The following is a 17,629-nucleotide window of genomic DNA, read 5'->3' as shown; positions in this document are numbered from 1 at the left end:
TACAGTGTGATATAGTTAAAACAACCGTGTTGCATGCTTATGAGTTGGTGCCTGAAGCTTGTAGGCAGTGTTGAGTTTGCTAGGGACAAAGAGACTGTTTTAATTGCTGGTGTTCTCCAATACCATGACTTTGTCCTTAAGCCATTTTGCCACAACTTTGGATGTATGCTTGGGGTCATTGTCCATTTGGAAGACCCATTTGCGACCAAGCTTTAACTTCCTGACTGATGTCTTGCTTCAAAATATCAAAATTTCCTTCCTCATAATGCCACCCTTTTTGTGAAGTGCACCAGTCCCTCCTGCAGCAAAGCACCCCCACAACATGATGCTGCCACCCCCGTGCTTCACGGTTGGGATGATGTTCTTTGGCTTGCAAGCCTCCCCCTTTTTTCCTACAAACATAACAATGGTCATTATGGCCAAACAGTTCTATTTTTGTTTAATCAGACCAGAGGACATTTCCCCAAAAGGTACGATCTTTGTCCCCATGTACAGTTGCAAACCGTAGTCTGGTTTCTTTATGGTGGTTTTGGAGCAGTGGCTTTTTCCTTGCTTAGCGGCCTTTCAGGTTATGCCAATATAGGACTTGTTTTACTGTGGATATAGATACTTTTGTACCCGTTTCCTCCAGCATCTTCACAAGGTCCTTTGCGGTTGTTCTGGGATTGATTTGCACTTTTTTTACGTTCATCTCTAGGAGACAGAATGCGTTTCCTTCCTGAGCGGCATGGCGGCTGCGTGGTCCCATGGTGTTTATACTTGCGTACTATTGTTTGTACGGATGAACGTGGTACCTCCAGGCATTTGGAAATTTCTCCCAAGGAGGAACCAGACTTGTGGAGGTCTACAATTTTTTTATGAGGTCCTGGCTGATTTATTTTGATTTTCCCATGATGTCAAGCAAAGAGGCACTGAGTTTGAGGGTAGGCCTTGAAATACATCCACAGATACACCTCCAATTGACTCAAATTATGTCAATTAGCCTATCGAAGCTTCTAAAGCCATGACATAATTTTCTGGAGTTTTCCAAGCTGTTTAAAGTCAGTCAACTTACTGTATGTAAACTTCTGACCCACTGGAATTGTGACACAGTGAAATAATCTGTCTGTAAACAATTGTTGGAAAAATTACTTGTCATGCACAAACTAGATGTCTTAACCAACTTGCCAAACTATAGTTGGTTAACAAGAAATTTGTGGAGTGGTTAAAAAACGAGTTTTAATGACTCCAACCTAAGTTTATGTAAACTTCAACTGTACGTAGGCATACCAAGGCCCATTTTCAGCAACCATCACTCGTGTTCCAATGGCACGTTTTGTTAGCTAATCCAAGTTTATCATTTTAAAAGGCGAATTGATCATTAGAAAACCCTTTTGCAATTATGTTAGCACAGCTGAAAACTGTTGTTCTGATTTTAAAGAAGCAATACAACTGGCCTTCTTTAGACTAGTTGAGTATCTGGAGCATCAGCATTTGTGCATTCGATTACAGGCTCAAAAGGGCCAGAAACAAAAACCTTCCTTCTGAAACTCGTCACTCTATTCTTGTTCTGAGAAATTAAGGCTATTCCGTGTGAGAAATTGCCAAGAAACTGAAGATCTCTTACAACGCTGTGTACTACTCACTTCACAGAACAGCGCACACTGGCTCTAACCAGAATAGAAAGATAAGTGGGAGGCCCCAGGGCACAACTGAGCAGGAGGACCAGTGCATTAGTGTCTAGTTTGAGAAACCGACGCCTCACAAGTCCCCAACTGGCAGCTTCATTAAATAGTACCCGCAAAACACAAGTCTCAACGTCAACAGTGAAGAGGCTACTCCTGGGTTCTGGCCTTCTAGACAGAGTTCCTCTGTCCAGTAACTGTTCTTTTGCCCATCTTAATATTTTATTTTTATTGGCCAGTCTGAGATATGGCTTTCTCTTTGCAACTATGCCTAGAAGGCCAGCATCCCGGAGTCGCCTCATCACTGTTGACGTTGAGACTGGTGTTTTGCGGATACTATTTAATGAAGCTGCATCAGATGACCAGGCCTCCAATCACTCGACCTCAACACAATTGAGATGGTTTGGGATGAGTTGGACCGCAGAGTGAAGGAAAAGCAGCCAACAAATGCTCAGCATGTGTGGGAACTCCTTCAAGACTGTTGGAAAAGCATTCCAGGTGACTACCTCTTGAAGCTGGTTGAGAGAATGCCAAGAGTGTGCAAAGCTGTCAATGCAAAGGGTGGCTACTTTGAAGAATCTTAAATCTATTTTTGATTTGTTTAACACTTAATTTTGTATGTTATTTCATAGTTTGTCTTCACTATTATTCTACAATGTACAAAATAGTAAAAATAGAGATAAACCCTGGAATGAGTAGGAATCCAAACTTTTGACTGGTACTGTATATAGTAGTAGTATGGCGCTCCTGGAGCAAATTAAGGTTAAGTGCCTTGTTTAAGGGCACATCAACATATTTTCTTTCCTCTGTCGGCTCGGATGTTCGAGCACCTCTAAATTGGTGTGAAGCGGCACACCAACAAAAGCCTTTGAGCAAAGGTAAAGGGTAGGGGGTGAAACAGAAGCACACCGCGGTTGTTAGCCAGCCAGAGAGTTGGGCAGTCAGGCCATTTCAGCTCGAAATGCACAGTGGAAAGGGTCTTATTTTGACATGATTCTGGAAACAAGCTTAACTGTAAGTAGCTTTTCCAGTGGGATCTGGACCAAACAGCAAACCAGATCCTGACACTAGCAAAATGGATTCCCACCTAGTGTCGCAAATTCTTCCACATGACAGATGTACTATTCAGTTCTATTGTATATGGAAAAGGGGAATATGTATTTAAGTAAAGCAACATAAATAAATGGGTATCTACAGTATTGCGTGGCAGAGAGATGACTGTATTATCCACCATACAGTGAGTGCTGCCTGATGGAGATTTGATTAGTAGATAAGTGGATGTTCTCTAGGACACCCACTAGGGACTATCACTGTTCTCTGTGTAGTGAGGATGACTCAATAACATGAAATTCAATGCCAAGCTGAGAGGTAGAGAGAATAAAAGACGTAAAAAGACTAATGCAGTCATTAGCTAACCAACTGTGAAGTTAAATCCAGGTTTACTGAGCTAAACCCCCCAATACAGATCAAATTCACTCTAAATATTATCATCCATAATGTATACTGTGATATCCATAATATATATATATATATTATATTCATATTATTACACAGAGTGTGAAATACATTCCACCCACAGAGATGATTCTTTCATCTGTACCCGGTTTCTCTGTTCAGGTATATCAATTCAAATCAGTGCACTGATCAAATTAGACACTAGAACTTCCTGACACTGTTTAGCCTCCATGCTGTTTATTCTGCACTGTTCATAGAAAACATGATCCGTGTGTCTGTGTTGACCTAAAAAACTAAAAACTGACAATGACAACATCTGACAAAAGTCTGTGCGGGGACGTGGTAGAGTCATGGACATATGCAGCCGACTGTCAACAAAAACAAAATCGCTACATACAAACCTGCCCTGACAATAGGACATGGCAGTCCTATATAATGGTACACACACACACACGCGCAGAAGTCGGTCAGCTGATCAGCTTGTTTCAGTCAGCTCCATCTGTTCACCGGTCCCTCCGCACCTCTTCCCCGCTGGCACACTCTTTCAAGTGCTGCCCTCTATTGTGTTGCCAGGGTAAGATTCCCCTGCAGAGCAGCACACAGTCTGACTGGCTGGGCTGTGAGCTTCCCTGCCCCTCCCCCTCTGGCACTCTCGTCCTCTCCTGCTCTCTCTTTCATTCTCTCGCAGTCGCTCAGGCCTGGTCTTTCTCTCTCCAGCTGTATCTCTCGCTTTCTTTCACCTTTCACCCTCTTCTCTTTCACTCTATCCATTTATATTCATCTCTTTCTCCATCTTTTTCTCTCAGGATCTAATAATCGATCCATACAGTCCTCTCACGTCATCCTCCTACATGTTCTCCTGCACTGCTCTCCTTTATCCTCTTATCCGGGCTTCATTTCTCCTCCATCTCCCGTCTATCCATCTCTCACTTCTGTCTTCTTTTGACCTCTTCCTCTCTTGACCTATTCCCACAGCTTCTCATCCTACTTTTTGCTCTCAAAATGCCATCCATCTCTCCTTTTCTCCAATTCTACCTTCTCTCTTTAGAATGGAAGTATGTGGTGAGCAGTACGGGCCGGGGCCCAGGACCACAAAGGCAGAAGGTAATGTCACGTCCCTTTTGCAGTTGCCCGCATTCAGGTACATTGTGCCATTACCACAATGGCCAGCGGTGGGTGTTATTACTTATACATGTGGTTAATGGACCCCCTCTATCACACCATCTCAGGAGGGGCCGATGTCTTGCTTCCTCACAGAGTACAGAGATAGTGGACCATGCCCTCATTGGATATGGATGGTCTGGAATCTGCCGGATGACAGTGTACTTATCCCTATGAGGAGGCCCATATGATCTGTATCACAGACCAAGCAATCGTATTCTGTTGTATTTTTAAATGTATTTTACTAGGCAAGTCAGTTAAGAACAAATTCTTATTTTCAATGACAGCCTAGGAACAGTGGGTTAACTGCCTTGTTCAGGGGCCGAACGACAGATTTTTACCTTGTCAGCTCGGTCATTCGATCTGTAACCTTTCGGTTACTAGTCCAACGCTCTAACCACTAGGCTACCTGCCGCTCCATTTAACAGTCTTTATAAAATGGGAATAATGCTGCTCTTTAAAAAAAATTGAGATTCATTTTAACTTAGGCATCACATCACACTATTAATTTAGCTTGCCGTGATGAATAAATAAATGCCGCTTTCATTTGCTCTTAAATAATCAATCATGCCCCATTAATGTTCCTGGCAGTAACAACAACAAACATGATGCAGACTAAGTGCCTGTTTAACAAAAAACTGAATCTGATTAGATGCCATTTACCATCACACCCTGATGCATCATAATAAAACCTATTACCGTCTCCATGGCGATCAAGTCACCTCCATGATCTTTGGAGGTGACTTGATAAGGAGAAGCCCCCATTGACCCTGTCCTGTCCCGATTAGGATATTTGAATATGACAGGTCTTAGGGCACGTCCCAGGAATTTGGCTGATGTGGCAAAACGGGATTATTCTGAGGGATGCCTGCCTCATGAGGAAACATCAGCGTCATGATAGGACAGTTCCGAAGGGCCCTGGCCTCTACCCAGAACTCTTTTTGGTGTTGGGCCTCCATATTGAAAAGTGATGGGCAATTTTATGTTCTAATTACAAATCAATTACTTATTGGGAATCTTGTCAAGTGCTGTTTTGTGGTGCGTGTCATGAGGAGCTCCTCTCACCGTGACCTTGAATCAGGGCAGTGACAAAGTCTTTAAACCATGCTATGGTAAGATCTTCCTCTTTGAGCTGCTTAAGAAAAAGGGCATCCCCTCCTCTTCTTCCTCTCTCCTCTCCCTGGATTTGATTTGATTTGATTCATCTCCCTCCTCATTCAGAGCTCATTCTCCATCACTTTTCCTTCCCTCGCCCCTGATTGGGATCTGCAGTGAAGCGGATTAACACGTTCTGGCAAGAGAGGCAGGCTGCCCACACACACACACTGCACGTGCAGCACAGAGAGAAGCTGTGTATGTACAAATGTATCACCTCCCAGCTGTATACTAGAGTGAAGGAATGCCCAACTGTGTGAAGAAAATTGTGTGTGTACATACAGTACCAGTCAAATGTTTGGACACAACTCATTCCAGTGTTTTTCTTAATTTTTTACAATTTTCTACATTGTAGAATAATAGTGAAGACATCAAAACTGAAATAACACATATGGAATAAGGTAGTAACCAAAATGTTAAACAAATCAAAATATATTTTTGATTCTTCAAAGTAGCCAGCCTTTGCCTTGATGACAGCCTTGCACACTCCTATGATTCTCTCAACCAGCTTCACCTGGAATGCTTTTCCAACAGTATTGAAGGAGTTCCCACATTGTTGGCTGCTTTTCCTTTACTCTGCGGTCCAAATCAACCCAAACCATCTCAATTGGGTTTGGGTAGGGTGATTGTGGAGGCCAGGTCATCTGATGCAGCACTCAATCACTCTCCTTCTTGTCAGAGCAGCTCACAGATCACTGCACCTCTACATAGATGGGCTGTTTACAGATGGGCTATCTACCTCATCCCCATACTGTATTTATTTATTTATCTTGCTCCTTTGCACCCCAGTATCCAGTATCTCTACTTGCACATTCATCTTCTGCACATCTACCATTCCAGTGTTTAATTGCTATATCGTAATTACTTCACCACCATGGCCTATTTACTCCCTTATCTTACCTTATTTGCACTCACCCGTATATAGACTTTTTTGTTCGATTTTTTTCTACTGTATTATCGACTGCATGTTTTGTTTATTCCATGTGTAACTCTGTGTTGTATGTGTCGAATTGCTATTTATCTTGGCCAGGTCGCAGTTGCAAATGAGAACTTGTTCTCAACTAGCCTACCTGGTTAAATAAAAGTGAAATAAAATAAATAAAAATAGCCCTTACACAGCCTGGAGGTGTGTTAGGTCATTGTCCTGTTGAAAAACAAATGATAGCCCCACTAAGCGCAAACCAGATGGGATGGTGTATCGCTGCAGAATGCTGTGGTAGCCATGATGGTTAAGTGTGTCTTGAATTCTAAATAAATCCTAGACAGTGTCACCAGCAACGCACCCCCACACCTCCATGCTTCACGGTGGGAGCCACACATGCAGAGATCATCCGTTCACCGACTCTGCATCTCACGAAGACACGGCGGTTAGAACCAGAAATCTCAAATTTGGACTTATCAGACCAAAGGACAGATTTTCACCGGTCTAATGTCTATTGCTCGTGTTTCTTGGCCCAAACATTCTCTTCTTCTTATTGGTGTCCTTTAGTAGTTGTTTCTATGCAGCAATTCGACCATGAAGGCCTGATTCACAGTCTCCTCTGAACAGTTACTTGAACTCTGAAGCATTTATTTGGGCTGCAGATTTCTGAAACTGGTAAATCTAATGAACTTATCCTCTGCAGCAGAGGTAACTCAGGGTCTTCCTTTCCTGTGGCGGTCCTCATGAGAGACAGTTTCATCATAGCGCTTGATGGCTTTTGCGACTGCACTTGAAGAAACTTTCAAAGTTCTTTACATTTTCCGGATTGACTGACCTTCATGTCTAAAAGTAATGGACTGTCGTTTCCCTTTGCTTATTTGAGCTTGGACTTGGTATTTTACCAATTAGGGCTATCTTCTGTATACCATCCCTACCTTGTCACAACACAACTGATTGGCTCAAATGCATTAACTTTTTATGGCTGCAGGGGCAGTATTGAGTAGCTTGGATGAAAAGGTGCCCATTGTAAATGGCCAGCTCCTCAGTCTCAGTTGCTAATATATGCATATTATTATTAGTATTGGATAGAAAACACTAAAGTTTCCAAAACTGTCAAAATATTGTCTGTGAGTATAACAGAACTGATATTGCAAGCGAAACCCTGAGGAAAATCAAAACATGAAGTGGCTTCTATTTTGAAAACTCCATGTTCCATAGCCTCCCTTTACTGGTTTAAAAGGGATACGAACCAGATTCCTTTTCCTATCGCTTCCTCAAGGTGTCAGTCTTCAGACATAGTTTCAGGCTTTTATTTTGAAAAATGAGCCAGAACGATAACATTGCGTCAAGTGGTCACATGAGTTGTGCTCACGCAACAGAGTTTGGATAGGTATTGCTTTTCCGTCTCCTACTGTGAAAGACATTTGCGGTTGATATATTATCGATTTATATATTTTAAAAACAACCTGAGGATTGATTATAAAAAACGTTTGACATGTTTCTGTGGACATTATGGAAACTATTTGGAATTTTCGTCTGCGTTGTCATGACCGCTCTTTCCTGTGGTACATAACACGGCAAACAAACGGAGGTATTTTGGATATAAAAATAACCTTTATGGAACAAAAGGAACATTTGTTGTGTAACTGGGAGTCTCGTGAGTGAAAACATCCGAAGATCAAAGGTAAACTATTAATTTGATTGCTTTTCTGATTTTCGTGACCAAGCTACCTGATGCTAAGTGTACTTAATGTTTTGTCATGCGATCGATAAACTTACAAACGCTTGGATTGCTTTCGCTGTAAAGCATAATTTCAAAATCTGACATGACGTGTGGAATAACTAAAGGCTAAGCTGTGTTTTCCTATATTGCACTTGTGATTTCATGAATATAAATATTTATTGAATGTAGTGCTATGCTATTCAGCGGTTGTTGATGACACTTATCCCGTTAGTGGGATTGCAGCCATAACAAGTTAAGAAATGCGAAAAATGTACTTAACAAGGCACACCTGTTAATTGAAATGCATTCCAGGTGACTACCTCATGAAGCTGGTTGAGAGAATGCCAAGAGGTCATCAAGGCAAAGGGTGGCTACTTTAAAGAATCTAAAATATATTTTAATTTGTTGAACACTTTTGGTTACTACATGATTCCATATGTGTTATTTTAGTGTTGATGTGTTCACTATGATTCTACAATGTAGAAATAAAGAAAAACCCTTGAATGAGTAGGTGTCCAAACTTTTGACTGGTACTGTATGTAGCTGCACATTTCAGTGTTAGTACAAGTGCTTTTGAGCATTGGGCCAGTATATTTGTGTGTTTGTATATTAATGTTCTGTATATTTATGTGTGTGCATATTAATGTACTGTGTGTGTGTGCGCGTGTGTGAGTAGGGTACATAATAAGCATAACGTATGACTAAGTGTGTGTGCGTGACTGCATCCAACTCCATAATTCATACACCAAAGCACTTGCTTGGAGGGAGGCAGAGCGGCAAATGGACACATTTTGTGCCCATCCGCTCAACCCCTCTCCTCTCTTTCCTCTGTCTTTCTCCTCCTCTTTCCCCACTCACCAGTGCCAAGAGATTCATCTCAACTCTGCCCCTCTCCCTCGCTACACAATACAGATCAAACTAAACAAGCTAGAAGGAGCCTCTCGGTCTGAGGAATGGCAGTAGAACAGTGGTTCTCCTCTGGGCCTGAGGCTTGCTGAAGGAGATGGAGATGCATGGGGGAACCCTCATATGGATTCAGGCAGTGACACACTCCCGCGCCGAGGCATCTGGCCTGAATATTGTATGAGGCATTCTCACGGGCCACTGCAGAGCGGGCGCATGCACACAAACATGAAGGCTTACACACAAATACAGGCAGACACAGACACACACACACACAGCCAGTGGAGCTTAAGCTAATGTGGCCCGGAGCGGCCCAAATCCCTGCCACAGCACACACACTTAAGAGCCATCTGCAACTGGAGCTCCATGTAGCTCTCCCACTGAAAGCCCTCACCTCTGCCATCCACAGACAGAAAGACATAGGAGACAGAGGAGAGAGAAACAGCGAGAGAGACACTCAATGCGATCTCAGTTATTCCACGTGGTAATGGACAGCTGCAACGGCTGTACCAAGAATTTCATGATCCAGTGACATGGTCTTTATAGAGCGAAAAGGCTTCACTGTATATGAATTATAAGTGGCAAGTTAATATTTAAATAGCCAGTTAAAATGTATCTGCCCATTTTTATGAATCCATGAAAAAACCTGCGTGTATAAAAGGGTCAAGGCAGATAAATGATACCGCACATCCATGTTGGTGGAAAAAAGATACCACTTGAGGGCTCATTCGCTCAATGTAACCTCATTCACATTCCCTATCTAGAAACTCTCTCTATGCTCCTCCTCCTTTGTACAACCCTCCATTTTGTGATAGCATGGTTTCATGGGGACCGGAGGCTTTTTGTTGGAGTGGCCTTGGAGCCCCGGCCAAGGCTAGGGGGTGGTGACAGCAGGTCCAGCTGTCCCTACCTCTGCCCTCCCGCCATGATCCCAGGGACCAGGCAGCCGGCCAGGCCTGGATGGATACTGGAACAGGCCCCACACAAGCCTGTAATCTGGCCACAGCACACTGATGTACATTTAAGGCCTTCTAGAGCCAGCCTATGTTAGCTAGGGGCGGCCATGCTAGGCTAACTGCCCTCTCAGTCTCTCTCGATCTGTTTCCTTCTTGGTCTCTCTGAGGTAATCTCATGGAAGTTACTGTACCTGCCCTCTCACTAGACATTTGCTTTAAGAGGAATTAAGGCTTGTAGCTTGTGTTTATATGTGTCTACTCTGGCTATGACAAACACATCCAAACAACTCTGGATTCAACCAAAGATTCAGAGAAAATCACACACAAAAAATAAAAGCGATCTTGAATACTCTAAAAAAGAAAAGAGAAAGAAATAAACATCCCTTTCTCTTGCTACATAAATAAAGACCTGATGGAGCTGATGGCTTTGGATTGATTGCGCTCATCCAGACCAGAGTGGTGGTAGTCAAAAATAAAACAGCTCTTGATATCAAGAAAACATAACACCAGGTCACGTGGGCCTGCTTTCAAATATAAATCATGAACAGAAATATTGCCTACTTAATTTGTTAAAAACATTTAATACAAAATAAAACAAATCAACAGGTTATAGGCAAACCCTAAAATAAAGTGTTATCAAATGTAAACGACCTTCTAAACAAGCATATTATGACCATATTACGACCAAATTACAACTATATTACAACCACGAATGTAAAAACAAAATGAAACACAGCGAGCCATTTCATTACTGCCTCTCCACCATGGCACTGTACTAAAATACCATATTGTAACACCTCTCCCCTCCCCCTCAGAACACACAACCACCCTGTTCACTCTCTCCTGCAGGGACTACACAGTAACTCCTCCTCCTCCTCCTCTCTCCCTCCTCCATTACCTCCATGATGTCGACGTTGGTACGGCTCTCGTGGGGCTCGTTGTACTCGGTGTATTTGAGCAGGACCTTGTCCATGTCGGTGCTGGCGTACTGGAACAGCTTGTTGGAGTGGTTGAAGATGATGAGGGCAATCTCACAGTCGCACAGCACACTCAGCTCGTACGCCTTCTTCATCAGACCAAACTTCCTCTTGGTGAACGTCACCTGTGAGGGGAGGGATGGTGTGGGTATATTGGGGGGTATATTAGAGGGTGGTAGGGAAGGGATGTTGTGGGGGGGGGGGGGGTATTGGGAGGGAGAAGGGGGGATTGGCAGGTGATAAGGGGAAGGGGATATTTGGCATAGAAGGAAAAAGGAAGAACAATAACATTAGCGATACTGTAAAAGTGAAGGAATTTGTAGTAATAATATCAATAACAGTAAATAATAGTCTCTTAGAGAACAGCCAATGTGTGAACAAACAACACATTACAGACAGCTAATTAAAGGTGACAACCGGGATGAGGTCCTGCAGTGTGTTGTGGTTGTGTTTAATACCACTCCCTTGGTTTTGAGGCATTTATGCAATGGGGGAATTTGAGTTTGTTTGTTTTGCTGTAGACAGGATCAGAGAGGAGTGCAAGGAAGCAGACGCACGGAAAGGAACCACACAGGCAGATTCTACAGCTGCCATGTGAGACCTTCAATTGCTCGCTCTCTCTTTGTCGCTCTCTCCATCTCCCCTCTCTCTCTATAATTGCTTGAGCACCCCCATGTTACACTGATGCCTCTCTATGGGGCAGGAGCCAGCTTGTGCTCTCCTTGTCCTCCCCTATGGTCTCCGTCTCCCTCTCTCACTGTCTCCGTCTCTCTCATTTCCTCGCCCTCATTTCCTTTTCTCTCCGTTTTCCTCTCTGTGTCGTTCTTGCTCACTCATTGCTTCCCGCTGCCACAAATCAAATTATATCGGGGTCGTATCCATGGGCAACCGCCTACCACCCCCTCCCTCAAACCCCATCACACACACTCCCACAATCAACTCCACACACACACACACACACACACACACACAGAGCAGAACATAGAAAAACAAGGGGAAGAAAGTTCAGCGAGGACAATGGCAAGCCAGGCTCACAGAGCTGATAAACAATACTATTACAATGACTCTCATAACCAATTATAAGACGGTTTATCACAAATAGAAATGCTCTGATTTGTCGGAGGCGTGAGGTACACAGAGTCTTCGACAATAATTAGTCTTGATCCTTCCTTCGACATGAATGCCAAGATAAACAAGCTGAACATAACTGACATTAAGAATAGAATTGCAAGTAACCAATGGCAACGAACGACAGAACAAGACATCCGCCATGAGAGGGATGAGTTGTTTCATGGCCGTGTCCTGATGAGTGCGGTTGTGTGGCGAGGAGAGGAGGAAGCCACAGTGACAACCACAACCTCCCCAGCTGCTCTACTTTCTGCACCTGCAATGTTTCATGAGTGTTCATGGTCTCTGTAGCATTCGGCGTTCAGTTAATAATCCCTTTCTATGTAAAAGTATGTGGTTCTCACGCTCTCTTTTCACAACATGTATTTCACATGCTGTTGAATTTGCGTCAGAGTCTATAGCCTTGGGGACGGGGCCAATCCATTAGTGCTAATGACAGTATTTTGTGATCAACATCTAGTAGGATGATGGTTCACCAATATTTCTATCAACTTTTTATGAATCAACATAATGTTTGAATGCCTGAAGCATTTCGAGTCTCTGTGTGCTGCTCTATGAAAATGGGCACCTATAAAGAAATACAAAAAGCTTAAGATGACTTCAGGACCTCGATCCACCTAGTGTCAAAAACACTCAGGTTCTACTCAGCCAGGGACATTTTGGGGATGGCAGACGCATCACATCCATTACTCAATAAGCTCAAATGAACCAAAGCCCATTAACCAGTAAATCATTTTTAGAAGGATCATTTAGCCTGTCATCGTCTTGGAAAAATACTGGTGTAGTCATAGGCATGATAGAGTTCTAAGATACAAATAAACATTATGCACACACACACACACACACACACCTGTCTGTTCCGTTCGTCTGTGATCCTCTGTATTTGGATCTTTTTCCTTCCCATGGTTCCGGTCTGGCGGTGGGAGGGGCAGGGGGCGTGGCGGGGTCGGAGGGCACGGCTGTCCTGTGGAGGTGGTTGGTGGGCACTGTTGCCGACTAGGCGCTTGGCTGTCGCACTCTTTCTCGTACACACTCTCTCTATCTCCCTCTGCTCCACCTGTCTATGGCAGCTGGTCTAGGAGCTCTTACCCCTGCAGGAAATAAGGAAGAAGAATGGGACCACGTGGCGGGGCCTTCAGATCATGGTCTGTACAGCAGGCAGGTCATCCACTGGTCCTATAAATTAGGATCCTCTTCCCCTCTTTACTGCAGGTGTGTTACTCCTGGAAAACAGAGCATCGGATCAATATGACATTCGGGAGAGGTAGAGGTATCGTTCATGTACCATTTCTGCCAACATCCTTCAGAATCAACAATTGTCTTAGCCTTTTAACCTCCACAGTACTCGACAGAGAAACCAAAGCGATGCATTTAAGTCAGGGATCCTTTCGGACAAATTAGAAGCACGCTTCGAAAGAGCAGCCGCAGCAGCAGCGGGGGGAACTGAAGGATGGAGAACCTTTCTCTTGGGGTTATTGTTTCCATGGGGGCAAGTGTGCCCCTCAGGGGGGCCACAGGGAGAGAGGCTGTGCTGTGTCAGCTTTATTAGAGGCATCACCGCCACATAACTGATCTGTTGGTTGCCCGCAGCAACTCCCTGCCTGCCCGACCTGATACGCTGCATGTGATTCCCAATCGAAGGCAGAGCCCGGCCCCATGGCCCAGTGAGAATGCTCGCCATGTGTGGGCGGGACGCTAGTGCTCAGAGCTTCTGTTGCGTTTTGAAGTAGGCTCTTGGATTCTGTCACTGAACCAGTAATGTTATCATTACCACTAGGTTTTGTTATCTAAACTGTGGTAATTTGGCACCGTTCCATGTTAGATAACACAGTGTTCCTTTAATATAATGAAAATAAGTGTATTTAAAAATAAATATTTAATTGAAGACAGAAACGTCAAGGTTAAATCCGCAGTTGAATTAATAAAGCTGTTTTGGTAAAAGGCTGAGGGAAGGGACTGGATAAATGTAACCACTCTCAAATTCTGAGAAAGAGCTATGGACCGACCATCTATAAGAATCTAAATGATCGTTTTAACTATGTTTTGAGGCTATATAGTGTTTGTTTATATGTATAATGTTTACAAACATTGGAGTAAAAACAAGCTTTTATTTTGGGTTCTGATGGGGTGTGACTAACTAAGCTCATGAGGCATTCCTAAAGTTATATTCTTTTAAGAATCATTAGGTAAATATCATTGTTTTAATTAGTTCAAGTTCAAGTGGGTGCAGCAACTGCAGATTGCCCCTTTAACTAAACATTTTTTGCAATGTATAGCAATTTCTAACAACAAAAAGAGAGAGGGCAAATGAGAGAGTGCAGAGTACATGTGTGCATATGAATTCATGAATGAATGAACGAACGAGCAGACAGCAACCCAGGAATGGCAACAGAGGCATGGACCATTTTAATTAAGCCCCACTACTACTACTATTTGTGGTTCAGCCTTAAAAATAGCTCTCTATATATACATCCAGACTGTGTACTGTTCACACACACCCGCATGACAGTGGGAGCCGAGACATTGCATTAGAGTGAGTGCATCTGGAAAGCCTTGAGTGCAGTTTCAACACTACATCACCCACATTGTTTACCTGAGAGAATAGTAAAACCACCCCCTGATTAATGCCTGCTCTGCTACCATTACCATAAAAAACAAAACAATGACGTGACAGAACGGGTTCTGTGTGTCGGTGTGTGCAGGTACCACACATTTTCTTTTAGTTGAATCAATTGCCTTCACTATGGCAATGCGTTCTCCATGAATTATGCACTACGTATTTGGCTTGGAGGCAGGACAATAGGAGAAGTCTGAGGAAAGGGTGTTATGCATGTCATAATTGTTCTCTTAAAAATAAAGCCCTAACAAAATAAATAGAGGTATCTCCAGCTCCCGTTTTACATGGAAAATATGGAGGGTGTTGTATTAGGGCATTTCCGTGGCAATGGAATTACGCTTTTTTCACTTTGGCATACATTTTCAACAAAAACAATTGATTTCAAAGTTTACCAAAGCATATAACTCAATGCACAAGGACTACTTTGAACAATTTACACGGAACATTTCACAAAAACGCATTTACTAGAAGAACTGTGAAGATGCAAAGTTTGGTAATATAATTACTGTAAAATCTCCCTCAGTTTGTTAAGCGACCACATTTTAGAAAAAAGTCAATATCTGCTCAAATTAAGATTAAAATATATCTGCAGAAAGAACATTCAACACCTTTAGTTTGAAAAATAATATTTTGGTTATTGAACTACAGTAGGTGAAGTGAATTTACATCTGGTAACAGAGTTATGGTAACGGAATTACATCATGAGTCCCTGATCTGTACTATATAGAAATGCATAATTATGGCTATGAATATAATTCTCTTCATGGTGATGTATCCTGAATAGGTACACACAAAAAAGTAGAAATATGCAACATCCTTCTTTTGGGTATTATTCTACACACTGGGTATGATTGTAATGAGCTCCGCCCCCAAACAAGACTGACCAAATTTCAACATCCATGGAAGTGTGATGTTGGTCAGTGCCCAGTGGGTGAGGATGCTTGTTACAGTAAATGGAAAGAGGGTTGGTGTCAGTAAGAACCGGGAGAGGTGACATTAACGAGAGAGAGAGGACAGAGAGGGGCAAGAAGAGCCTTCTATGCCATCAAAAGGAACATAAAATTCAACATACCAATTAGGATCTGGCAAAAAAAATACTTGAATCAGTTCTAGAACCCATTCTCCTTTATGTTTGTGAGGTCTGGGATTCACTCACCAACCAAGAATTCACAAAATGGGACAAACACCAAATTGAGACTGCATGCAGAATTCTGCAAAAATGTCCTCAGTGTACAACGTAAAATAACAAATAATGCATGCAGAGCAGAATTAGGTCGATACCCGCTAATTATCGAAAACCTGAAAAGAGACGTTAAATTCTACAACCACCTAAAAGGAAGCGATTCCCAAACATTCCATAACAAAGCAATCACCTACAGAGAGATGAACCTGGAGAAGAGTCCCCTAAGCAAGCTGGTCCAGCAACACAATTAGGCCCAACCAAATCATGAGAAAACAAGAAGATAATTACTTGACACATTGGAAAGAATTAACAAATAAACAGAGCAAACTAGAATGCTATTTGGCACTAAACAGAGAGTACACCGTGGCAGAATACCTGACCACAGTGACTGACACAAAATTAAGGACATTTTTGACTAATGTACACACTCAGTGAGCATAGCCTTGCTATTGAGAAAGGCTGCTGAAGGCAGACCTGTCTCTCAAGAGAAGACAGGCTTTGTGCACACTGCCCACAAAATTAGGTGGAAACTGAGCTGCACTTCCTCACCTCCTGCCAAATGTATGACCATATTAGAGACACATATTTCCCTCAGATTACACAGACCCACAAAGAACTCGAAAACACATACAATTTGGATAAACTCCCATATCTATTAAGTGAAATACCACAGTGTGCAATCACAGTAGCAAGATTTGTGACTTGTTGCCACATGAAAAGGGAAACCAGTGTAGAACAAACACCATTGTAAATACAACCTATATTTATTTATTTTCCCTTTTGTACTTTAACTACTTGTACATTATTACAACACTGTACATAATATGATATTTGAAATGCCTTTATTATTTTGGAACGTAATGTTTACTGTTAATTCTTTATTGTTTATTTCACTTTTGTTTATTATCTATTTCACTTGCTTTGGCAATGTAAGCATATGTTACCCATGCCAATAAAGCTCCTTAAATTGAAATTGAGTGAGTGAGTGAGTGAGTGAGTGAGTGAGTGAGTGAGTGAGTGAGTGAGTGAGTGAGTGAGTGAGTGAGGAGGTGGTGGTAGAGGATGTCCAGACTGTTTTTACAGTGTTGCTTTGACCACCAGATGACAGAAAGAGAAAAACAGTTATGATCTGAACATAACAGTATGCCAGTGGAAGGGAGGACAGTAGCAGGTGACCCAACTGTGGTTTGTGACTACTATGATTTCCCATTGTAGGCAATTCAATTGCAGCAATTCCCTTACAGATTTATCAGTAGTTCGATTAATGATTTGGTAACAAAATTACGAGTTTGAATAACTTAATAATTAATTAACAAACTTGATATTAGTAAAAACACAACTATTTGGTTGGTCTTCCTTTACTTATTACTTTTGTGAACATTCATTATCCTCCCTCCTCATGAGGGAGATAAATAAGAACATATCTTCGAGATTCAAGGGCTTTTGTAACGGAATTTCAAGGCACAAGTTGGGCTGTTGCAGTAAAACCGTGTTACCGCCACACTGGTGGTCACGAGTCATGAAGGCAATCAAATTCCATGTGACCATTTAGTCACGGTAATTAGGCTTCTCCAAGCTCTGATTGTGCTAATGGTCATTAGTAGCCCTACCAAACTTGCTAACTGCCTGGTACTCAGCACTCTATTGTTCCTCTAACCACACTGTCATCAATGATGGCCTCTACTAAAAAGAGGAGGATCAGCTTTCTATAGGCTAGGTTTACTATATTAATTTCTCAACTTTCTTAATATTAAGTATATTGCTTATTTTTACAACAGGATTATA

At 42.4% G+C, this 17,629-nt stretch overlaps 1 protein-coding gene across 46 annotated transcripts in view; it reads right to left on the bottom strand.

The window, feature by feature from the left end:
• LOC110503950 (myocyte-specific enhancer factor 2D homolog) overlaps window positions 1–17,629 on the bottom strand; it is a 79,973-nt gene that overhangs the window by 28,713 nt on the left and 33,631 nt on the right. For 32 of the 46 annotated variants that reach the window (XM_090229078.1, XM_036972747.2, XM_090229050.1 and 29 more), the window contains exons 2-3: window positions 12,895–13,267; window positions 10,838–11,041 (exon numbers count right to left, since the gene is read on the bottom strand). In XM_090229078.1, the coding sequence (XP_090085204.1) occupies window positions 10,838–11,041; window positions 12,895–12,948 (258 nt within the window). In that variant the 5' untranslated portion in view covers window positions 12,949–13,267. The remainder of the gene's footprint in view (window positions 1–10,837; window positions 11,042–12,894; window positions 13,268–17,629) is intronic. The other 14 variants (XM_090229042.1, XM_090229048.1, XM_090229052.1 and 11 more) reach the window with 1 other exon arrangement.

Source organism: Oncorhynchus mykiss, chromosome 3 (assembly GCF_057628025.1).
Source record: "Oncorhynchus mykiss isolate SJ-2025 chromosome 3, ASM5762802v1, whole genome shotgun sequence".
Lineage (NCBI taxonomy): Eukaryota > Metazoa > Chordata > Actinopteri > Salmoniformes > Salmonidae > Oncorhynchus > Oncorhynchus mykiss.
The sequence above is the reverse complement of the archived record's forward strand: the minus strand, read 5'-3'. Positions and strand labels throughout refer to the sequence as shown.